The 25008-nt window shown below is 36.3% G+C and overlaps 1 protein-coding gene across 1 annotated transcript in view; it reads left to right on the top strand.

Moving 5' to 3' along the window:
• HBS1L (HBS1 like translational GTPase) overlaps positions 1 to 25008 on the top strand; it is a 61506-nt gene that overhangs the window by 25218 nt on the left and 11280 nt on the right. The window contains exons 5-10 of the mRNA XM_068677356.1: positions 10483 to 10591; positions 19232 to 19488; positions 19942 to 20107; positions 21063 to 21180; positions 23939 to 24085; positions 24784 to 24858. Of these exons, the coding sequence (XP_068533457.1) occupies positions 10483 to 10591; positions 19232 to 19488; positions 19942 to 20107; positions 21063 to 21180; positions 23939 to 24085; positions 24784 to 24858 (872 nt within the window). The remainder of the gene's footprint in view (positions 1 to 10482; positions 10592 to 19231; positions 19489 to 19941; positions 20108 to 21062; positions 21181 to 23938; positions 24086 to 24783; positions 24859 to 25008) is intronic.

Raw genomic sequence — 25008 nt, forward strand, 5'->3', positions numbered from 1 at the left:
AATTGTAATAGAATGTACATATTGTACTTTCAGTTTTACATACTCATTTTGGGTCAAGCTTTTAACAGAAATTCTGTTAATTTGCATGGGCTGTGTGTATTCTGTCCAATTAAGTGAGCAGCAATGGATGTATCTTTTCAGGGTTATCCTGCACATTGTGCTGACTCTGCTCTTTGTATGACCATTTATGGTAGGAAGTTGCACTTCAGAAATACTGGACTGAGCTTTTTCTAAATCTGTGAGAGACAAATCACAGTCATTTAAGAAAAATTCGTTGAATTAGAGAATACCACCAACGACTCAATGTTGTGTTTGTGTGGGAGAGTAAAGATGCGTGGTACAGAACAACTGTAAATGTCTAACACACAATATTTTTACAGCAAATTGTAACTTTGATTGCAGATTGAGAAGGAACATTATTGGCATTGCTAGAGAGTAGAGCAAAGAAATACACCTCCCACAAATAAGGTTTCGGTAGTTACAGGATGAGTTGTACTGTGTTACGATTACATGAAGGATTGGATTTTAGTCCATTTAACTATAAGCAATAGGCATGAGAAATACCTCAGGGACATTCTCATCAAGAACTTGACGGATGAGAAAGTCACTGTTTTGACAGTTGTGGATTTGTATTGGACCTTTAAATGTTTGTGTCAGAAACATCAAAAGGAGACAGCGGATACTTGTGTAATCTCTAGAAGGTGACTGGCACTCCCCCCCAGCCCCTCCAGGTCTGCCTTTTTGTACCATAGACCTCTGTTCCTTTTACGCTGGAGGTGTGATGGCTTAACGAAACTGGAAATCTTGAAATGAGAGTTTTACTCCAGCAATAGTGCCTTTCTTTCCTCATTAGTAGATAAACTGTGAATGTAAACCTGACTAATTGTCCGTGTCTGTGGAAAGACCAATGACCTGTATACAGAGCTGAACTATGGGTTCTGTTGTTGAAGTATATGACTTGAAACATCACTTCTTTGAGGTGGGTGCTGGTTAGAATGCCATATTAAGCATCCAGAAATTGGGAGAGAACGGTTTAATTTACTAAGATACTGAATGTTTACAGTTGTGAGAAATTTTATATGTAAAATATACTACACCATTCTTAGAGACGTCGTTTTTTTCTGGGACATCAGGAATTCCAAATTACTTTCTCATGTTGGGTAAAGACAGTGTGATTAAAAAAATGCACTAAAGTGGTGAAAATAAATTTTCTTGAGGAGCTTGCAGGTATTGTAACAATGGAAAAAAAAAAACCAACAAAACACATGAAAGGAACATGGAAAAATGAACAATTTGGCATTTTAGAGGACAGATTGGAAAAGAAAATATTCCCAACTCATTAAATGAAGTCAAAGGACTCATTGCAATAAAGGATCAGAGAAAAAAAGTTTTAATTGGTAATATTCATTTTGTAATATTTAAGTATTCAAATACATACAATTAGAAGCCCTGATTGGTAAGAAGTTCCATCAGGAGGTATTTATTTCTAGTAAGAAGAACCAGAGTATATATCAGTAACTGACTGCTGTTTCTGCATCATTTGTATTCAGTTGGAGAGTAAGTGTCAGTGGCAAGGGACTGGTGGGACTACAGCAATTTTGGCTAAGTTCCAGACAGAGAAGAAAATGTATTGTTGCCTAGGTATAACACAGTCCACCCCATCTACTTCAACTTGATCTAATTTCAGTGCATGCATCTTTCTCACTTTCTCATTCTCAAATTTATTTAGTCATGGTCAAAGTTTTTCATTTGACTCCTATTTCTGCCTTAAACATTCACGTCACTGAATTTTTCATTGCATTTCCATTTTTTACACTTCATTTTTCCAGTCTCTGTAGCTAGCCATCCCCACTCTCCCTATCTATTTTCCAGTCACTGACCTTGATTTTTTTCATCACATTCACTTTTTTTTTCTGCCCATTGCTTGTATTGCTTTTCGGTGTTGATCCTCTTCTCGTTTGTTCATGCTTAGCTTCTGTATGTGATTTGTCCCTGAGTATGTGTCCTCTTGCTTTTTCCTTAAACACGTTTTTTCCACAGGTTAAGTCATTAACATTGTCAATTTTTATTTTTTTTTCAGCTCTCACCTGCTTTGTGTTATTGATTTCTTGTAATTCTTGATAATATGCTTGCCTTTCTACTTGCCAGTGATCACTTTGCCATTGGCTTCTTCTCTTGCCCTCCAGTTGGGTTTATTTTTTTCTGATTACCCCAGGCAGGTTCATGCCTTTGGTTTACTGATGAGGTAGGAAACCCCAGGGAACACAGGAGAGGTTGGATTTGCTCTCAGGTGTCAGGACTTAGTCCAGTCTGGCCAAAAATAGCCAGAGCAGTTATATATTTAATGTTGAAGTATTTGGCTGGTTTAGTTGTTAAAATTTAGGCCACGTGAGCATGTGCAAACTGTTTTCTAAGGCCAAGAAAAAAAAAAGATATCAGCCTTGGGCAGGCACTTCACTTGAGCAGATGAGTTTTTTGGGCAAAAGAGTTCAACTAGCCAAAAGTTGTAAGCATTGACAGCAAAGCCTGAACAGTGACAAGTGTCCACTAACTCTTAACAGGTGAAGCTGGCAGCCTTTCTGCCTGTGCCCGCTGGACAGCCGGTTGTTGTAGTAAAGCAAGACATTCCTGCATCTTGGGTCATGGGGTAGTAAATTGTGGCGGTTGTGTGTTGTGGGGACTGCAGAGAATTGGCCGATGTTGGAGACACAGCAGGCTATTTTATGATACTCCCGAGCATCATCTCTTCCCCCCTGCTGTATCAAACCTTAAAACCAAAACAAAAAAAATCATGTAGTCAGGTGTAAGTAAGCATTTTTATTTTCATAATTTTTCAGTGAAAATACTTGCTCCTAGTTTCATGAAAAAAGTTATATTCACCCTCTGAAACTTTGCAGAGAAGGTAATAGTTACAACAACAAGCCAAAGTTACCTGGAAAACCCCTGACTGTGGTTTCTATTAGGAAATAACCTTTCTTTTAAAAAGAAAAAATTAAATGTTCTTGTTTGGGGAATTGTTTTCAAGTAAGATCTTTAGAATGGCTGTGAATCAGTATTGGGGGGACGACTTAGCATATTGCCTTTTATTTTTATAGACTTTTATTACTTTTGTAAGTGATGGATGCATCACTTACTACATCAACAGTAGCATCTGTTGCAGTTTATAATAGTACAATCCCATACCTTTTCATAAAATCAGTACTTTGAGCTGATGTAGTTTAAATACAGGAGAGTAACATTTTATTTTGAATTTTCACAAGTGACATATTTATTAGAGCTAGTTGGTATTTCTTTTTTATGCAGGGTGTTTCTGTGGGTGCTGAAGTTTTTGGGATTACAGAAGGAGTAGGAGAGACTTTCCTAAATGATCTTTGTTTCCTTTCTGTATTATCCTTTATTGCTTATATATTTGCAAAAGAAAGGATTTCTGCATGTCGAACTTTAGCCACCAAACTGTTGCATGAGAAGGAACTTAAATATTGGACTATAGGGCAATGGCAAATTCTATGTAGGCAGAACGATAGCAAACTGAATTCGGGAAAATCTGGGGTGTTTTAAGTTTGGTGGTTGTGTTATGTGGCAGTGTAGGACATGGCTGGGAGCCCTGCGTTTCTGGTGCTATTCCCAGTGCTGTGATGTGTTGATAATATTAAAACTGTGCACCACCACCACTGATGATCCAGCGTGCTCTGGGGCAAACTTAACTGTGCCAATAGATGCCCCTGTATTTTAGAGCATTTAATGGAACTTTTGATATTTTTAAATAGTTCAGTTGGATTATACAAAAAAACACTTTCACTACTGTGCATGTCTCTAACTTGACAGGTTTTTTATATTTCCTCATATTACTGTTTTCACTGCATGCTGTGAAATTTGAAGGAAAAAAATAAAACTATACTGTTTTTTAGTAAAATTAAAGGATAAGATCTGTTGAGTTTTATGGTGTGTATGGATAGAAACAATGAGAAGCATGTTAACTGGGATATGTTATGGTCAGTATTTTGAAAAAAGATGGCTACAATGATGGTTGTGTGTGTTAAATGTTAATATAAGCCCACGTACATGTGGGCAAATAGATGGTAGATGCTTCTGAGCATGAGATTATATGTGAAGAGGCTGGCATCTCTTCATTTATTGCCTCATAATCCATATTTTGAATATTTTTTGCAATTTTAGGACCTTGAAGTTAGTTTTAAATTGTAACATAGCATATAGGAAGGAAATTATTGGGATATAGGCCTCAGTTACTAAATCTGTTTTTCAGACAGGACTGTGTCTTGTCTGTACTTTTTTTGCTAATATACGCACCAGTTGTACTGCCAGTAAGATGTGCAAAAAAAAAAAAAAAATTTTTTAATCAGTGAGTCATGAAACACTTGGAACAAGCTCATGACATGGTAGCATAGAGCGCAAAACCAGTGCCTTGCCTTTTCTCTTTTATGCAGTTGGTGGATGTTGCTGTATAATCAGTTGACAAAGGTTTAAGTGACTTGGTTGTGGTTATATAGAAAGTCTGTAGCAGAGCATGGGATGCAAACCATATCTTGTAGATCAGAAGGCATGGTTATGTGTATATTTTTCCATGGTACTACTGATTTACACAATACCTAACCCCTTCCCACCCCGTTATTAATACTTTTTTTTTTTTTTTTTTGCTTGTATTACTTTGTGTGATTTATCTAGAGTGGAAACACAGTTTAATGCAATTTATTGGGAAGTTTTGCAAAGCATAATTTCTAGTTTGAGGATGAACACTAGAGATGAATGCACGTTTTACTATACATAATGCTAGAAAAAATGTTTAAAAGTAACTTCATACTGAAAAATCATTTTCTGATTCTAGCAATGGGTTGCTGCTGCACAGAAGGATGAAGATTGGATTATCTGTAGTATTACAATACATATTTCTTTGTCACAAAAAATGAATATAAATTTATTGGGATTCTTAGGAAAATGCAGTGTTCAGCTCAGGGGGCACTTAGCTTTCAGCACAGAGGTGTCTATCAGAAATAGTAGTTCCAGTAATTTCATTGGAGGGGGAGGGAGGGGAACAAAACATACAAAAGCGTACAAAAACCTGAGTGGACATTCTTGTTTGAAACCTTGTTACTTAAGATTAAAAAACTCAGGCTGTGAGTAAAAGGTAAGGATTGCATGGATGCTGCATTTATTATGTGAATAAACAAATTTCATTTTCAGAATGACCTTCATATAAATGTAACATTTTTGAGCACCATTTAAAAATAAAGTAGATGACTGAGGGAGGGCCTACTTAAGGTAATGAATTCTGTCTATTGTCAGTAGTATCTAGGCTCCCAGCCACATTCAGAATAGGAATTGTATGCAACTTATTTCTTTAAATGCACATATCACCTTTGAAAGTAGAAGGATTAACATGCACCAAGTAAAAAAAAAAATACCTGAAGTATGTAAATGGCTTAAAGCTTTAAAGAAAAACTGTGATCTGGCCACAATTAGTTAATACATAACTCCTTTGATGGTGCTCTCCTTTGCCAGTGCTGCCTTTAGTTGTTTGGTACATGGACTTTCTTTTGGTGGACTGTCTTTTTTCCCTGGTAAAGCTAGGTTTAGAGGTTCCTGTCCCTTGGTGCTTTAGTACTCTTCCAGTTGTAGTAATGCAGCTGTTATGAAAGATACTGAAACAGAATTGCGGAAATAAAGTTTTAAAAACCCATAAACAATGAACCAAAGCAAAATTAAAAGCGCAAAGTATTAACTGCAGATTGGATGAGTAGACCTGTATTCATTTAAAGGAATTGCCATCTGAGAAGGCATAGGCTTCAGGCATGCCTAACACCATGTTATTTTATTCCTTTTGTGTGTGTGTGTTTTTGGTTGTTTTGTTTTATTCAGAAATAATGAAAATTCTAGTTTCTTTTCTCTTAAGAAGGATTCTCTGTGTAATGATAAAGTTGAGTTTAGAGTTTCAGTGCCATTGAAAACTGTATAATTTTCAATTTTTGTATACAAAAATTACATTGTATAAATTTTATAATTTAATAAAGTGAAGCCAAGTTGTGAGGACCAGTCCCTGTGCTTAGGAATTGAAAATGATGACATTGTTTCATTGTCATCTGAACTAAGACAGTGTGGTTTTAGACACAATACTAGTGTTCATTTCTCCAAATTTACCAGTATAAACGCTTTTTGCTCCCCACTTCACTTGGCATCAACAATACTTAGGTGAGATGGCAGCTGTTTAGCAAACTTGTGGTGTTTTTCTGCACTTCTAATTTACCTGGGAACAGAGTAGACCAATAATCAACTGTTTTAAGTAGTGAAAAGTAACTCCTCCATACCTCCAGCAGAGTTAAAGACCAGTATTTACCTTCCTGTTACTTTCAAAGTAAGTAAACAAATAAAAACTGAAAAAAGCTCAAGCCTATTATATGTGATAAAGAAGCTGAAGTAATCTGTTGGTTTGTTTTTTACAGGTAATCTTTACAAACATTTTTTTACAGAGGAAGCCCAGAATTTGGGGAGTTGCTTATGGTAGAGGAAGATGGTTGACTTTATCCATGCGCTTTTGCTTTTCTACTATGAACACACACGAGATGTTCTGATGTTTCACTTGGTTCCTGTGTATATGTATCTGCCTCCTGTTTTTCAGACTGCAAATACTTTATTTTGCCATCAGGTTTTAGGGTTGTACTTTTAATTGCAGTCACAATAGTGGTCACTTTTAGTTTGAAGTTGCAGAAGGTGTCACTAGTAATATTTTTTGAGCAAATCAAAAGGATTATCAGTGGGAAGACCACAGAGCAGTCACACAGAAGGGAGAAGCAAAGAGAAGAAAGAGAAAAGATATTTGGTTGTTAAGTTGTCACACACTGCCATAGTGAGACTGGAGTAACTTCAGTGCAGGTCTTTCTGTTACGTTTTGTATTGAGCTCATCCTCATTTGACAGTGAGGCAAAGTGCATCAATGCATATTCTGCTTTGCGTTACTGTTCTGAATTGTAGCTACAGTATACAGGTGCAGTGATGTCAATGTAGTCTTCAACAGCAAGTATCTGTCTGAAAACTACTTTGCTTAAAATATTAAAATACACTGGATTTTTAATCATTCTGAGTTGTGGTAACTATCATGCTGATATATAGCCTTTGTATTTTTGTAATTTATGAATGATTCACTCTAATTTTTGCTTTTTGTAAAGCTAAAGTGAAGCGTAGCAAGGAGGAATTGGGGATTCTTTAGTAGTTTATTAAATATGCAAAAGTCAGTATCTCTCCATTTCTTATGCACTCTTGGTGTAGGAAATATTGCTGTTTAGTTGCTTGCATTTGCACTTAAGAAGGTCCAAATTGCACAATGCATGAAGAATGTTTATCAAGACTTTCTAGGCAAGTTTATATCCTTTCCCCTCAGAGGCTGATTTCCTTGCAGCTGCTCTTTTCCTAATCGGATTGGGATTACCACTCCTATGCTTTTTTCAGGGTTTTAGCAGACCTCAATTGCTATAGGATACCCTGCTTGCTTATTCAGAAGTGTTTCTCTTAAGAATTGTATCAGCATTGTGCATTGACTTCCTTTTAGTTCCAAGGTGCAATGTAAGGATTTGCTTTTGATCTTTTAAGTGTTGAATAGTTTTTGCTTTGTCTGCTAAAGCAGATAAGCATTTATCATGCAGTTTTCTCCAATGCCCTATAGATTAGATAGTAAAGTATACTCCTTTCCTGGGCTTCTGTCCTTCGTACTGAAGCTCATAATTATTAATCTTTAATGGCACCTGCAGTACAAAAATGAAGGTTGGTCCTTATCTCAAATGAACTGTTTGATTTTATTGCACTTGGTTATAAAAACACTGGAGTTGATGCTTCTGTCAGTAGTATTACTAATGATTCTTGTTTGCAACATGGTTGTTGCATCTGTTTGAGTGAAGCCTTTCCACAGTTATCTTCTGTGGGTTGGTTTGCCCTTATATACAATCCTGGTTTTCTTCTTCAATCCACCTATACTGATCTAAGTGGTGTTTTTTGTTGGTTTTTTTTTTTTTTTTTTTTTTTCATCTTTAGACAGCAACAAACTGTTTTGTGCTGCCAGTGGACAATTATTTTACTTTCTCTTGTTCTTTGTACTTTTATTTTTTAAATGTTTGTTCACCTTTTTTAGTGTTTCCTATTTTTTTCCTCTGGTTTTATTCCTTTTTCTCTAGTTTTAGATTTCTGTGATTTCATTTGTCGCATCATGTGTTTTAGTCTTCAGTTGTTTCTGCTCAACCCTGTTTTCCTAGCCATGTTAAGTGTTTCGCATATGGAACCTTCTCTCCTAACAGCATCACTTCATTGATACGACAAAATATTTCCTGAGGGTTCATAATTTAAAATGCTCACTGCAAACTGAAGAATTACATTGTCTTATGACAGAATTATGCTGTCTCAGTGATGCAGTTTTAATGAGTCGTCTGGTCTTCTAGATTTTATCTAGAGAGTGAATAGCGTAGTACTTCTGAAATGGAAGTCAAATTCTAGATTCATTAAATGTATTTCATCTCCTTGTACATTTAGTTTGGATCAGTCTCAAACACCCCGACAGTTGTACAGATCAGAGCTTAATTTCTGTATTTACAAGATAATATGTATTTTTTTTATATTCAGTGACTTTTGATTTTAGATCAAATGTAGCAAATTTTGCAAATAAATTGCAAGTTATACGCAGGGTACATGATAACAATTGTTATCTTGTTTTCTTTCAACTAATCTAAGTTGATGTTCACTATGTGTTGGTTTTTTTTTTTTTCAATTTTGAATTCCTAGCAGCCAGACTTAAGACGTGGTATTTTCTGAGAATTGACTGTCATTCAGCTTTCAAATGACTTGTAAAACATTCATGTTTAACTGGTAGTTGAAGGTGATGTCTGCTTGGAAATTGTTAGAATTGAAGTAAGAAGAAAAGATACCAAGCTGGCAACAAAAGTAATGCCTTTTTTTTCTGTATCTCATGTGAGTAACTTCTCATTCAAAAATAGGTAAAGGTGACCTGTGTAGAAGCTTGAATGTGAAACAAAATCTTTGTTTAACTGGTAGTCCTTGTCCTTTAATGTGAGAATTTTTTATCCTGAATCCTTATGACTTGTTTGGCAGTTTTATAATATGTAATTGTTGTTAACCATCATTTGTGGTATTGCCTTTATTTCCTTGTTACTTTTTTTCTTTATTTAGTATAATTGGTATGTAACTATTAATAATACGCATACAAAGTACTTCTTCCAGAGATCTCTAGGCATTTTATAACTAAAATAAGTATCAACAGATAAGATAAATAAAGGAGGTGATGACCAAAGTAAATAAACTAAAAAAAAGTTGCACAACAGCTTTTTTGGTGTGCTATATGTTGTAGACATGTCTCTGGTATGTTTCTGTACCTGAAACATACCATCAAGAGGCTTGACCACAACTTTGTATATAACCTGCAAAGCACTATGAGCATGAGGTTTTAAAGGTGTAGTTGTCGTGATTTAGAGTGCAATAAAGAGTTCATCTGTATGAGTAAGACACAATGACTCCAACAGTTCATCTTACAGTAGGAATCTAAAATAATTTAAATTAAATAAATAAAAATTAACTTGTTCTTCAAAATAAGTCCTTACTTGTTTGTGAGTATTCAGAATCAGGGTATTACTTGAAGAGTATCAGCATATTTTCAGATGCATCAGTAGGTAAAGATTATTTCAAACTTTCAGTTTAATTCTGAATTCAGGTTATTGTTTTTGCTTTTCTGTGTATATAATGTCCTTCAGAACACAAGATACAGTCATTGTCACTCATACTGTATAAAGTTGGAAGTATTTTCCCATAGAGAAGGGGAGAAGGGAATTATTTAACATATTAAAGAGGGGGTCATGGAAAGAAAAGAGCTAGTTTACTATTTTTATTTATACTACTCTTCCCCATAGTAAATACATAGCTAGTTTGGGTATTTCTTGGCTTCTTTGACGTAACTAGGTAGGAGACAACTCTGGTCACAGGTCTCAGGAAAGGCCTGGTAGCTTGTGCTGCTGTTAACAGTACCTCAGGTAGGCTAGTGTTGTGTTCCTTTTTTTTTCTTATTGGTTTAAACTTGTACCCTTGAGGCTTGCCAATGTTAAGGCAAAAGAAAACCTGTAAATAAGAATTAGCTTAATCAGCTGATGAGCAGCTGCAAAGCGTTTCTTCATCCTTGTATAAAATGCTTCTGGCATTCTGCAGAACTGCTATCAAAATAGCAAAGCTCTTAAATGGTGTGGGTGTCAAGCTGATCCTTGGAGATACTGATAAGATTTTCACAATAAATACAAATGTTTGTGGATTAATTTGAATAAATATGTAACAGATAAAAGTAAAAGACTGAAGTGTGAGACTTCATCATTATCACAGACTGCTATCTTTGGGTTGTTGAAAAGGAATGTAACTTGTTAAGCTTTATGTTTAACACCTGTTAGTCACAACATTAAGTTCAAACTTATTTTTGTCTATTACTAGGAAAATCAAGGGATTCCCAGTCAGCCAGAATGGAATCTGAAATTGTGCCAAAAGTTACCAAAATGACAGTGTCTGGAAAGAAACAGTCTATGGGATTTGAAGTTCCATGGTAAGCCAAAGCCCTCATACATCAAGGTACATCAGCAGCCCTTCTTTCAGACTGATGCACCTGTAGCAAGCTTTCTTCTTCTTTTTTTCTATTTTTACAGCAGTTTTAGTGTCACTCTCCAGAACTAACCATCTCAGCTTCTTGTTTGACTCACAATTACTTTCAGAAGATGGTACCTCACGTTTTGAGTTTAACAAATCCTTTCACTATGAATAGTGCAGAGAGATATCAGCTAGTCAGATTATTTAAACATCCGCTTCATAGAATACTGAACTTTCTTGGGGTTCGTTTATTTTAAATTTAGTTCTCTAAGTGGAATTATGAAATCAATAAATCTTAACTGCAAATGCTTGTTCTTCAAAGGAAGTAATACATTTAAGAATAATTTATGGGGAAAATAATCACTTATAGCTAAACTTTGCCTTCCTCTGCAGCTTTTATTAACTTTAACAGGTGTTCGGGGTACAACTGTTATAGAGAAGAATAGCGTAGTTGAGTAGTAGTTCTAATTTTACCCTAACTTGGAACTGTTGGGGGGATGCTCTTGTAAGAGCATGAAAACAGACATGCTGGATCAGAGTCCATCTACATCAGTAGATGCAATGCTTAAATAAATGTATAAGGACATGTTAAGCATGTTGGGAATACATTCTATGAAACGTCACTGCATGAAGCATTCTGTGCCCCACCGCTTCTTATGCATTGGTCTGGTCTGGCATTGTCTGGTCTGGTCTGGTTTCAGCTAACAATGGCTAATGGATTTTTCTTGTTTGGACGTGCTTATTCTGGTTTTGGGCACAATCTTGCTACTCTGTGGCAAGAAATTCCATAGTTATGCTCAGGAAAAAAAAAATTGTAAGCATGAGCATTGCCATCATCCTTGCCTCAGCCTGCACTGCTTGCAGTTCTGATCTGGAAAGCATTTTTGGGAGCAAGAGGGATAGCATGGTCTTTACTTTACAGTATCTTGTGCATGTTTGGTGAAACTATGTGGAAAGCATTATGATGCATCTACATAGTCTCTTCAGTGCATTTAATACAAGGATGTAAGACTGATGTCATTATTTTCTTAAAATTTCTAAATGCAATTGATGAATGACAGTGATGTCTCTTAGCTACTTAGATGCAATAAACTAAATGAAGAATTCCTGGGACTTTCATAATTTTTTCTGTGCTATTTGAGATCTGAAATGCAGAGAGAGAACACAATGTTTTGTTTTGTTTTCTTTTCTTTTTTCCCCCCTCCTCATCTCTTCTAATTAGTGACTCTGGGTGTGACAACTGGACTTGATCATTAAATTCCTGTGAACTTAATGTAATCTTCATCTTTTGTGTTCCTATTACACCTCTTACAAAATGGAGTTGTTTTTTTATGGTGACTTGTGTGGATTACAATGATTTACATGAAATTTTATAAAAATAAAGGAGTCATGAAGGGAGTGAAAAGGATCTGCCAATTAGTCCTTCATAAGATCACTAGGGATTATATTGATTACATTTTTTTTTTAGCTGTAATAATAACTATTTAAGGTATTTATATAGAAGTCCAAAATTTTGTATCTCTGTTATTGATTAGTGACTGCCACACCTTGTGTGTGTGTGCTCCATAGGGAAGGATGAAATGAAAAGAATGCTTCTTCCTTTGCAGACTGGAATAATTCCTGGATATGCTAATGGTGACTCAGTCTTTGAGGGAAAGTAGTTGTTTCTAACATGGCTCTCAACCACTCTACTTCTCTTCATGGACCTAGAAACAGTTTGTATCATGCTTGCTTCTATTGTAGTGACACGGTCTTTTTTGTGACAAAAAGTGTTTAATTCTCCTCGCTTGTTTCAGCAGTACTGCTAAGTAAGAAGAAACCTCTCTTCTTGTAGAAATTGTATTGACATTAAGCATTTATTTTTAAGCTAGAACAAATAGGAATGGAGTGGTTTGGAAGAGAAGAGAATAAGATTTGGAGTATAACCAGTGGCTAGGAAAGAAAGCCCAGCTGAAATTGTGAAGTTACCTGCATGCGTAAAGACCCATGCTTCAAGGAAACTGTTATGGCCTCCTTTCTTTGACTGATTATAGGCCTCCAGAGGCACTATCAAGTCACTAGGACTTTGACATGAAGAACTGGGGAAGGAGGCCTCGACCATACTTGTATCTTATTTTTCCTTCTCTGCTCCAGGACAGTCTAATTTGCTCTGTTTCATTCCTTTCCTAACAGATGAAATTTGACTAGCTCCTGTCTAGTTTATGCATAAAGTCTGTGCTATTATAGTATAGCTAATATTATACTGAAGTTACATGAAGCGCAAACATTGTCTTGCAAGCTTGTAATGGCTTTATAGCTTTTATTCATCCACTTATAAACTAATAAAACAAAGACACAAATGGGGGGGGGGGGGGAGGAGACATGACATGGGGGACAACACACACACGATATTTCTCCCTGTCCCAATTCCATGAGTGTCAGTGTTGTTTTTTTCTTCTGCATTTATCTTCTGGATTATTGACGGTTTAAATGAGGATGAGTTGTCAGGGAACACAGTGAATTTGTTTATTAATGCCCAAGAGACTCTCTTTCTTTTAATTCTTTTCAAACTCTCTTCATGTTACTTATGCATTGATAAGTGTACTGTGAAGGGTTTGTAATAATACAGATTTCTAAGTACATAGTTTTGTTTCACTCACCAAAAGCTCAGTGCTCATAGCAGTTTTGATAAAATCTAAATTCTAAAACACCTGTAACTTATCAACCTTTTCAGTTTATGCCCCCTGCTCGCATTCCTGAATGTTCGTGTGGTGTTGGTGCAGACACCATTGAAGGTGATTGTACAGCATGTATGAATTAATTTTTGTTATCACCTGTTATGGGATCTTAAACATGATTCTTGGACAATGTTTTTAAAACCACTGGCCTAGCATTAGCAGAAGTAAACATTCTTTGACTAGCTACTCAGTCTTCATGGTTAGATCTTGTTATGAGGCATGATCTCATTTTAATGAAGATTCAGTTATTATTACGTAAATGGATTATTAGAAGTCATGAATTGCTTTGAGCATTGATTGCTTTTGCTGTGTGTTCTTAATAGAATTGTCTCTGGAAAATGGAGTTTGCTTGTTTCTGACAAGCTGCCTTTCTGGTGCTCTAGCAAAACTAATTACCAAGCTTTTTCTTCTTGTTAAATCACGAAGGAAACAAGAAAAGGTTGTGAGCAAAAAGGGGTGATTATTTTAACCAGCCTGACCAATATTGTGTAATTAATAATTTTGAAAGGGGAAATAAATGTAGACATTCCTGTAATGACTATAAGTACTCCGAAAGAGTCGGTTGCATAAAAATAATTCACTAAGCATCCAGACTAGAAGATTGAAAATAATGTTTAAAACCTAAATTATGCAGAGTTAATCTTCAGAAGATAAACTTTCAGGTTCTTCTTTGAATGCCTGGTTGTGTGAACCTCAGTAAACACAGTTGTATGAGGATTAGAGTCTTTTAATATGCCTTTTAACAGCGTATGTTGTATTTCAGTGTTTCTTACTGTTCCCAGAAAACAATGTAACCATAATATTTTACTCAGTTTACTCTTACTGTCTGTCTTGGCAAGACAACATAGGATGTTTCTAGCCTGGCAGTTCTAATTTCAACTAAATAGTAATCCTTGCCAGGCTTCTGTGTGTCTTCTGATTTGCTAACAAAAAGCTTCAGTAAGTGCTTTTGACATCTGTGACTGAATTGCTGGTGGTCAAGCCTACTGTAGTACATGAGCTCAGTGTAAGTAGAGGTGCTTAATTGTTCTGTTAGTTCAAAGAAGTACAGAGTTAATCAGTTTAATGGCTCCACATTAGTGAGCTAGTAGTGATGTGGCAGAAAGGCACGGATGTTGGCAAACCAAATCCGCTCTTGGCAGTTTGAACAAGTTTGTATACAAAGATGCAAGCAATTGGCTAGGAATTGCTCCTCCTCCAAGTAGAAATTTATCCTGGTATGGTGGTTCAACATAATTCAGACCACATTGGAACTTGGCTACCAAAGATGTTTGCTAATACATTTGACCCTTATTTTATACCCTCAACTGCCTGCAGTAGCAATGTATCACATACTAGAGTGCTCTCTTATATGCTCTGTCTTTTGACAAATTTTCAATTAACTAATTTTGAAAAATCTCAATGGGAAAGACTGAAAAGAATTTTCAATGTCATTCATTCTTTAGACTGATAGAAGCAAAGCTTCTTAGCATTTTTCTGAACTTCTGTTAGTTGTTATCAAGGTTTCAATAAATTACTTATCTAGTTGCCATATCAAAGTCTTTTTTCCTGCATCTAACTGCATGTGCTTCTGTGAGATGTGAATTGTATGTTTCACCTGTGCATCTTCCTGTTCAGGTATCCGGTAATAAACACCCTCTTCTTTTCCCCAACACAGCTCAGCAAAAAGCTGAGATGGTGTAGAAGTACATCATACACTCTCTCCATTCTGATGTTTCTCTTCAGAAACAATGAGTCTTGCATTAGCATGGAACAGGTTTTTTTCAGGTTTCTAGAACATGGTGATATCTGAAACCTGTAGAAGTCTAAATGGAGCGGTCTACTAACAGTTTCAAATATTATACCATTGAAATAGTAGCAAGGCCTAATGTCGTGACAGCTAGAGTCGTGTTTCACTCATTATTTTACTCGTATGTCTAGCACTTTCTCTGAAGCACCCAAATGCAAACTATTTGACAGTATTTAGCAGTGGTAATCACACCAGAAAGTACTTGTTAGTAAGAGAATAGTTGTTTCATCAGGCCTTGTTTCTTTGAGGTCTTTAGTTTGAATGTTGCCATTCAGTGTCCATTGTATTTTTTTTGGAATCCTTCCTGACCTAGGCTTACAGGATCTTAGCATCTGAGACTAGAAAAAAATATTAGTTAAACAAATATAATTTAGAAGCTTACTGATAACCTGTCTTTCAAAATACATTTTCATCTTTTATGAGGCTTAATGTGACTGTCTTTAATGTATTTTGAAAGGTATAGGGAAAACATAGTTTTGGGTTACATTATTTGCAGTTTCATCTAAATGTCTTCCTTTTAATTTTTTTCATTTTTGAAAATTTGGTTTTAGAAGTAATGCAGACATTGAAAAGGAGAGAAGGGACTGACAAATGCAATGGCTGTTTTGATATTGCTTCTTATACAGATGCTTCTCTCTAGAACTTAAAATGTTGGAATTTCAAGGAAAAATAACTGATATTGATATAAAATATCATATTTGTATTACAGTATGACTTTTGCATAAAACAGTAGTGTTTCAGTGTGAAAGTGTGTTTCAGTGTGAAAGTGATAGATGTTATGCTGACAGTGAACTGAAGGGTGTCTGGGGGGAAAAAAAAAGAGTCTTAATTTTGATGTAAAACTTCGATCACAGCTGGGAAGACTTCTAACACAACTGAATTTTAACTATATTAGGTTCTCTTAATACATGGTTCAGGACAAACTGGTCTGGTGTGCTCTATATAATGTAGGTGCTTTTAAATATGTTGCTAGAATATGTAGAAAGCTCTGTCACTGCAATTCTATGCATATTGCTTTCTATCAACTTGATTGTTTTCAGTCAGTTTTTATGAAGTAAAATATCTGTGTAGAAACATTGGATAAAATAACTGTCATGCCATTCCACAGTAGATTTTTAGCTTGAACTTAATGGAATTTAAAAAAGAGACTTCTGTTCAGACTGATAGAAATGCACTTTTACCAGTAAAAGAATGCATGAGCAACTAGTGACTATTTTCCTTGGAAAAATTTTCCTTGTAATTGCCTCTTTCCCATAACTGCACGTAAGACAATGATGAGTCACTGATTTGGGAAGTTTAGGAATTTAAGTATATCCTCTTATAAAGTGCATTCAGCTTGTCAATGTGCAATATTATATATGGGAGCTTGTCAAAGGCTATGCTTGATGGCACAGTACAACTGGTTTCTGAGTGTCAAATCAAAAGTGTCATGACTGTGTGACCGAAGGTGTAGATTGATATTGACTTGTTTTCCCTTAAAAGGCTTAGAAAATGTTGATAGGGTAACTTTATGTAAATAAACTTTATACAGAATTGTACATCCACTATGCAGCAGCACAGGTACTAACCATCCCCTGCAACCATCATGGCTGGCACTAATTAAATTTGATGTGTAGCTAATTTAAGAAAATTGTGGTTGTGTGTCCACCCTTGATGCAAGATTTCAACCTTGGATTGTGGAACTGTAGCCAAGAAACCAGTGTTCACATTTCTGCTTTGGGGTCTCACGATCTAGAGCAAAGACTTGGGTTTGGGCCTTACAAAAAAGATGTCAAAACTAATCATTCTGCCGCAGTACCAGATATTTAGGTAGGTTCTGAAACTGAGTTAAAAAAGGGAGGCCTTATAAAATGACCAGCACTGGTTCCTGGTAGTAGAGAGGCTAAATTGGCATTCGATCTGAATATTTCCTAGGTTTAATGTTTTAGATTGTAACTCATGAACTGCTTTGTTCAGTAGGCTGATATGGTTGGACTTCTTTGTTTCCTGAGATTCAGGAAATGGAAAGGGACTAATACAATGCAGATATTCCTATGAAGGCCGATACAATGCAACTTTCTGTCTGTATTATCAAATGAAGATTCTATGAGATGGGATTCTGATATACCAAAATCAGTAGTTTTGGTTATAAAAATTGAAAAGAGGAAAACTGTGAAGTTAACTGTGGTATGTAAATGGAAAGCGGAGAGTGAAAAATTCACTCTGGACATGAAGACTGTTTCCTTTTGGTAGCTCTCTGAAAGACTGCTTGAATCAGTTCCATAGAAAGTAGCCTGCACCACAGTGGTACTGCGTTGAAAAGGGTTCCAGTTTTCCAGAGGAGGAAGTTTTTTGTTTTTTTTTTTTGTTTTGTTTTGTTTTGTAGGAGGCTTCATGTAGAAGAATTTTTAGAAAAACTTTCAAAATACTGGAATGGCCAGTGGTTTGTGTGTTAAAGCTTGCCATAACATGTTCTGATGCCTGTAGTAACTGCTTCTGTTTCTGTCTTGCTGTACACATTAATGACTCACCATGGAGCTCTGTCAGCCAGCAAGAAAGCTTTTGCTGTCTTGAGGATGTTATTTAGGTTTTGCTTTTAGTGGTCATCTTTGCCATAACACATTAAAAAAAATCATATATCCTCAGAACATGTACGTGAATTATGAAAATAACCTTATTTATAAATGGGAGAGAAAGAGTGTGAGAATAATGGTTGGAGAGCTGCCAGGCAGAGAAGGACCTGGGAGTGATGGTGGACAGTCGGCTGAATATGAGCCAGCAGTGTGCTCAGGTGGCCAAGAAGGCCAACAGCATCCTGGCTTGTATCAGAAGCAGTGTGACCAGCAGGGCTAGGGAGGTGATTGTCCCCCTGTACTCGGCTCTGGTGAGGCTGCACCTCGAGTACTGTGTTCAGTTTTGGGCCCCTCGCTACAAGAAGGACATCGAGGTGCTTGAGTGAGTCCAGAGAAGGGCGACGGAGCTGGTGAGGGGTCTGGAGAACAAGTCCTACAAGGAGCGGCTGAGGGAGCTGGGCTTGTTCAGCCTGGAGAAAAGGAGGCTCAGGGGCGACCTTATTGCTCTCTACAGATACCTTAAAGGAGGCTGTAGCGAGGTGGGGGTTGACCTGTTCTCCCACGTGCCTGGTGACAGGACGAGGGGGAATGGGCTAAAGTTGCCCCAGGGGAGTTTTAGGTTAGACGTTAGGAAGAACTTCTTTACTGAAAGGGTTGTTAGGCATTGGAACGGGCTGCCCAGGGAGGTGGTGGAGTCACCATCCCTGGAGGTCTTCAAAAGACGTTTAGATGTGGAGCTTAGGGATATGGTTTAGTGGGGACTGTTAGTGTTAAGTTAGAGGTTGGACTCGATGATCTTGAGGTCTCGTCCAACCTAGAAATTCTGTGATTCTGTGTGATTCTGTGATAATAGGAGAATAATGCGTTCAAGGTGTTTAGTATTAGCGTTAGTATAGTAATTTGTGGTAGAACAGAGTGGAAGAGAAGGTGAGTTGGGAAATCCAAATATCTGTAGTTCTAGATGCCTTGTTTTGTACATAAAACAGGTTTTCTCAGTGTTGATATGTGGCATATCTGTTATGGCTGTATGCAAACATTGCTCCTTAAGTTTCAGCTCTTAGTATGTAACTATATACTTACGCTTAGTATGTACTCTTTGTATTGCTGGTATTCTCTCAGTAGAATATCACTGCATTTAGCTGCAGTACTTTTAATTTAAGTGAAAGCTGTTTTAGGATGCTTCAAAGCTGACTTGGGCTCTTACTTCAGAGACAACCATGTCTATGGTAGTTCATCATTTCTCTCCCTGTCAAAAGAAGTGGCTGTGAGAAGCTTTTGTTTATGAGTTTCATGAATTTAACAAGATTATTTCTTATCTTGTTTATGTACACAGTACGTCTCTTGCAAGATGTTCAGAGCTGGTATCTGTGTAGTTTGCATCCAGTTGCTTATCACTTCCACCTTAATGGGCTTGTTTCTACTTATCAGATAATATTTGTCTGGGGCTTTTGTGATAGTGTAAGGAGAACTCCATTTTTCTCTTGTATTTCTGCAGCTTCTTTAACATTTGCATTCACTGTTCCTTTGTTTTATTTTCCCAGCATGATTGCTGAAGAAAATGGCCATGCTAACACACCTCAAAAAGGACTGCTAAATGAAGATGCTAGCATAACTTCTGGGGTAATTGAGGCAGTCTCAAAATCTGCTCTTTCACCCCAAGTAGCGCAGGTTTCAGAAGAGCAGAATGCCGTGCCTACTCCAGTAAAAAAGACGAGCAAGACAAAACCACAAATCGATGTGAAAGCAGAGTTGGAGAAGAGACAAGGAGGAAAGCAACTACTAAATTTGGTGGTAATAGGTAATACAGTTAATTACATTTTAGGCATAGAGATTTAAAAACTCCATTGATTGAATCTGGAAGTGATAAAGAAACGAAAATACCCTCTCTTTAGGAAAGAGAAATCTTATACTGTTTTCAATTCCATCTGTTTGACCATTGTTATGTGGAGGGTGTACATTCAGACTTGGCTAGACTGTGAGGTTGACATACCTTGGTTTTGACAGACTACTAGTTGGGTTTGATTTCATTCCTACAATTCTTTTTAGCATGGATTTGAATGTGGTACATGGCTATCGCGCTAATTACCTGTTTCAGTAAACTGTCAGTGAGTCAAAATCTTACGGATTACATGAGCATTATTGGTGTATGTGATTTGCATCTGTTTTTATTTACTTATTTATTTATTTTCATGTTGTACATTTATAATTTGTAAATTAGTTAAATTGATATAAATTTTATTTTCCTCCATAGGACATGTTGATGCAGGTAAAAGTACTTTAATGGGTCATCTACTCTACCTTTTGGGAAATGTGAACAAAAGAACTATGCACAAATACGAACAGGAATCTAAGAAGGCTGGCAAAGCTTCGTTTGCTTATGCATGGGTCCTGGATGAAACTGGGGAAGAAAGAGAAAGGTAGAAATATATTTAATGGGAATTATCATTGCTCTTCTGAAAGAAAAGCATATCTACTAATAATGCTTTGGTAGAAATATTCAAAATGCATAAAGATATTTACTTAACGCTTACTAGCAAATATTTTGCTTTGTCTAAGTATGCATTATCAAAAGAAAAATAATATCCTGGTTTGGTACACAAATATGTACAAGAAATTGAGTATTTCTTCACATATTTCGGTGCTGGGAAGTGCAGAGAATAACTACAATGTACAAATGCTTGTAGTAGCCACGTTCATTTAGGGCTGTTTAGACCAGTTCATTTAGAACAGTTTATTTCTGCCAACTTTTTCTCATCTTGGTTATTTCTGTATGCTGTATGTATTAAAGTGTTTGTATAAAAGGGTGTCAGAAGTGTAAATTAAGCACTGAAATTTTGGTTCACACGTGACTTGGATTATATTGAATATCAAATTTATCCTAATATATTATAAATTATTTTATTTATTTGAAGATCCAGAGGCAACTAAACATAATCTTTAGAAGTAGCATGATATCAGTTAAGGCGTGTAATTAATTTTTGGTATTTTATTAACTATGGGTGGTGGTGTTTGAGGAAATACTGTGATGAGCCTTAGCACTTGCATCCAGTTATCTATATTTTTTTTTTTTTAGTATCTGTCAATTATGCATTTAAGATCCAGACTTCACTGCAGAAGATAAATTGTCATTTTTATGGGAAAAAGTTGGTATTTTTGCTTGACTTTTTTTGTTTCTTTGTGACTAGAGTTACTCAAAACAGCTCTAAAGGTCTTTTCCAGCAAGCAAGTTTCTTTCAACATTTTGGGTGCAGGCTGAATCAAATGAAAGCTGTAACATGTAAAATTTCATTGTTGTTTTTATCATAACTTAATTTATATCTCTGAAGCTTTCAAAAACATTACTAATGGTGTTATGTGTATGCTTTGTTTAAGGGGAGTAACAATGGATGTGGGCATGACCAAATTTGAGACAAAGACTAAAGTAATTACATTGATGGATGCTCCAGGCCACAAAGACTTCATTCCAAATATGATCACAGGAGCTGCCCAGGTAGAGCGAGTCTAATGCCTTTCCGATGGTGTTGATTACATTTTTTTTCTTAAATTGGCTTTCTTCTTTTATATTCTAAGATAAAATGGAATTATTGATGATGCTAAAATACCTTACAGGTTTTTATGAGCTTACTAAACTTTAGAATTAATACACTTGTTTAACTTTTAAAAGTAGTTCTTTTTGGTAAGCTACCTATTTGGAGGAGAGTTATTAGGGAAATAGTTTGAACACTAAGTTGCAGTTCGATTAAATCAGTTGAGCTTTTAAAGCTATTCAAATCAAATGTGTCATATGCCTACTCAAGAATTTCTTTGAACTTGGTTTTGTAGGTAAAGATTTTTAGTGGTTTGAGCTTAAAGGAGAAAAAAGATTTATTAGGTTTAAACAAGGCATTATTCTATTTAATATATTTATAAGGGATAACTAAACATAATGCAGACAACGGAGTTCACACACAATGCATCTGTATTCTTCAATAGGACTGCATGCCACTGTTGTTTTGGGAATGGGAGGTAAAATCAAAAGCATTGGGCACTATACATTGAATTTAGTATGGCACCTATATTCTCATATAGGTCAACTATTTAATTTATGGTAATAATAAGTGAAATGAGGGAGGATAGCACATTGTTAAATGACATAATATGTGATTTTTTATTTCCACTTAATAAGGCATCGTTTTTTAAAAGGGTAGAATGAATTCTCTGAAGTTGAAAAGTTGGTGTGTTGTGACAGATTTTCTAAGTTACCATGTGGAGGCTTTTGTGCATGCTGTTATTGCAATCTAAAAAGTGAGAGTGTTATCTTAAAATCTCAGAATAGATACTATTACTGTAGTTTTACAGAGAGGGACTATGCTGTAGGAAGACTGGTTTGCCCCAAACCATGTGCTAGCTCTGTAGCAAAGCCTGGGTAAGATAAGAGTTCAGATGTTGTAACTCAAGGTTAGGCCACAGGGTAGTCAGAAGTTCTCAAATTATGGTGTAGGGTATGTGTAGTAACCTATATTGTGGAGCATACATTGCAGGGAGATCGGGATTTTTACAATTAGAATAGACTTTTTAGTTTCATAAGCAGAAGATGACTCAGCCTCATTATTTTCTTTACAATTATTTAAGTTGGTTTGTCTTTTTTGAAAAAAAGTGGTACAGCCAGCAAGTGTTATGATGCAACTTCCAGATCTACCAGCAGTTGTATCAATTCAGCAGGAGATGAGGCTGGCCGACTAAGACTTGATGTATCTCTGTTCCCTCAGCTCTCAGAATTGTGAAGGGCCAGTCTATTCTGAAGCCTATCGAGGAAATCACAGAAACAGAACATTTCTGGTGCCAATTAGAGTAGCCTCAGCACTAAAGAAATGGATGGAAAGAAGCAAATATGGAAATGTCCCTGTGCCTTTGTATCATGGGGAATTCTCTTACACTGTGAATCCCCAACTGCTGTTAAACTAAATGCAAATCAGCCTTATCAGGGCCAGGCTCTGGCTTTTGATGCATACAGTTAATTCACTTAGGTCCCTAGGTATGGGACTTTTTTTTTTTTTTTTTTTATGATTCAGAAAATACAGGATGCCTTTTTCTTGTGGGAGATGTTTACCACAATGCAATTCTGAGGTTCAGAGCTGTGGGAAAATCATCCCTTGCTGTTTCACCGTTTTCACACATGCATAGCCTCTCTGTGTAATATGAGGTGTGGGGAATTTGCATTTAGGTCAGTGGGAGGAGGACTCAGGACTAGGACAACGTGCTATCTTTGTTCCTTCTTCTGGTGCCCTGAAGCTTTTCTATGTAAGGAAAGAGAGAAAGCATGGCTTTTTCTCTTCTCTTTTCAGTATGTCCAACTATCCTGTGAAATTGACTGTCATACAGCTGTTTTGACAGCAATACCTTTAATATTCACATCTGTTGCTGTTGCTTGGTTCATGGTGATGGTCTAACTGGCTGTTACTTACTAAAGCATGAAAAGTGTTTTGTTGTTTTGTTGTTGTTGGTGTTTTTTGTTGTTGTTGATGTTTGTTTGTTTTTTAGCAAACATATACATATTACATAGCAGCATTTAAACTGACAGCAAAATCCCCCTTTTTTTTTTTCCACCTGTGCTTACATGCTGACTTTTCTATAGCACCATAGATTGTATGGTACCTATTTGCTTTTAATGTCATGACAGAGATGATAAAACATGTAAAATGCTACTTAGTCTTTTCTACCTTATGAGTTTGGCATGTTGCAGTGTGAGTAGATTGTGAAATATCGACATCTAACATGCAGCGGACTGCTTGTCCCAATTGTCTACTGAGGTGATTTATCTGTTACTTCTGCAGCTTCTCAGTATGAGTGTGTCCAGACTCAGGCAGAGTTTTGGGCTTACCCAGCAATGAGAACTGGTCATTGTGCTCCTACCTGTTCTTAAACCTCTGGAGTATTGTCAGCTTTTTTTAAGCAGAGGTCTGTGCAGCACAAAAGGTACTCTGACAAAGACAGGTTCCCCACACCAAGTATTGGCTTATGTTTAATATAAAGTAGTGGTGTATGACATTAGGTGACATAGTGCCATAATACCTCACCAAAGTAGGCATGAGATGGATAGAACTAATCAATTTCAGTTGCATATGAAGCACAGCAGTATTGCTTCCATGTAAAGTGCACTCTGTGTGGAGTATTGCTGATTGATATCTTTACTTGAATTATTACCACCTGTTACACAGTTTTAATTGTGTGTTTTTATTATTATATATATATATATATATTTAATCTAGGCTGATGTAGCTATTTTGGTTGTGGATGCCAGCAGAGGAGAGTTTGAAGCTGGGTTTGAGACAGGTGGACAAACTCGAGAACATGGATTATTAGTGCGTTCTCTTGGAGTGACACAGCTGGCTGTTGCTGTCAATAAAATGGACCAGGTACTTATTTAATTTTTTTAATTTAATTGCAGGACTTTCACCTAAGCTTGTGTACCATAAGTGTAAGGATCAGTATTGTGAAACTAATAATATTTTGTTTTTCTTTCTTTGATTCTCAGCTCTTAGTCTCTTTTGTACAGATTTTTCAATACTTTTCTTCCTATTCATGATTATATTTTCAAAGCATGCAAGAAGGGTAGTGTAGGTGCTAAAATGAGTAGGGAGATTGCCTCTCATAGGTGTGAAAATTTGGTATAAACTATTAAGCCACTGACATCTGCAAGGGCATTGTGGAGGTCATTCAGGTCAAATCCAAGAACGTTATTTAAACCTGTGAAGTGTGTTAAGTATTACTTGTTGCATTTTAGATTGTTACTGTGTCCTATATGATATTGTCAAATCTGAATGTTCTGTTTTGTGTAAATACTAAAACAAAACAAACAAATAAAAGCTCTTTAAGGACAAACCAAACTTAAGGAGCTTGCAAGTTAGTTAGTGTGTTGATTGCTGTCATTAATTGTTAATGCATATGCTTTTACCTATTCAGCTGTCAACCCACCTGGAAATCTCATATTTACAACATCACTGGGTCCTGTGTGTGAGAACACCTACTGGTACTACAGACTTGATGACATGCAGCTGTTGTTTGTTGTCATTAGAAATCTAGTTTTATTGTCATAAGCTGTTTTCTATTTTAGGTCAATTGGCAGCAAGAAAGATTTCAGGAAATTACCAGTAAGCTTGGCCAATTTCTTAAACAAGCTGGCTTTAAGGTAATGTAACTTTGAGGTCTTTGAGTAGAATGAGCTGTTGTTATGGTTGGGTTATTTTGGATCACTTTCCTGCTGTTACTATGTGCACGTAGTATAACAGATTCCTTTTCTTACTGGTAGGGTGCTTGCTGAGCCTTGGATAAGGTTAGT

Source organism: Anas acuta, chromosome 3, assembly GCF_963932015.1.
Source record: "Anas acuta chromosome 3, bAnaAcu1.1, whole genome shotgun sequence".
NCBI lineage: Eukaryota > Metazoa > Chordata > Aves > Anseriformes > Anatidae > Anas > Anas acuta.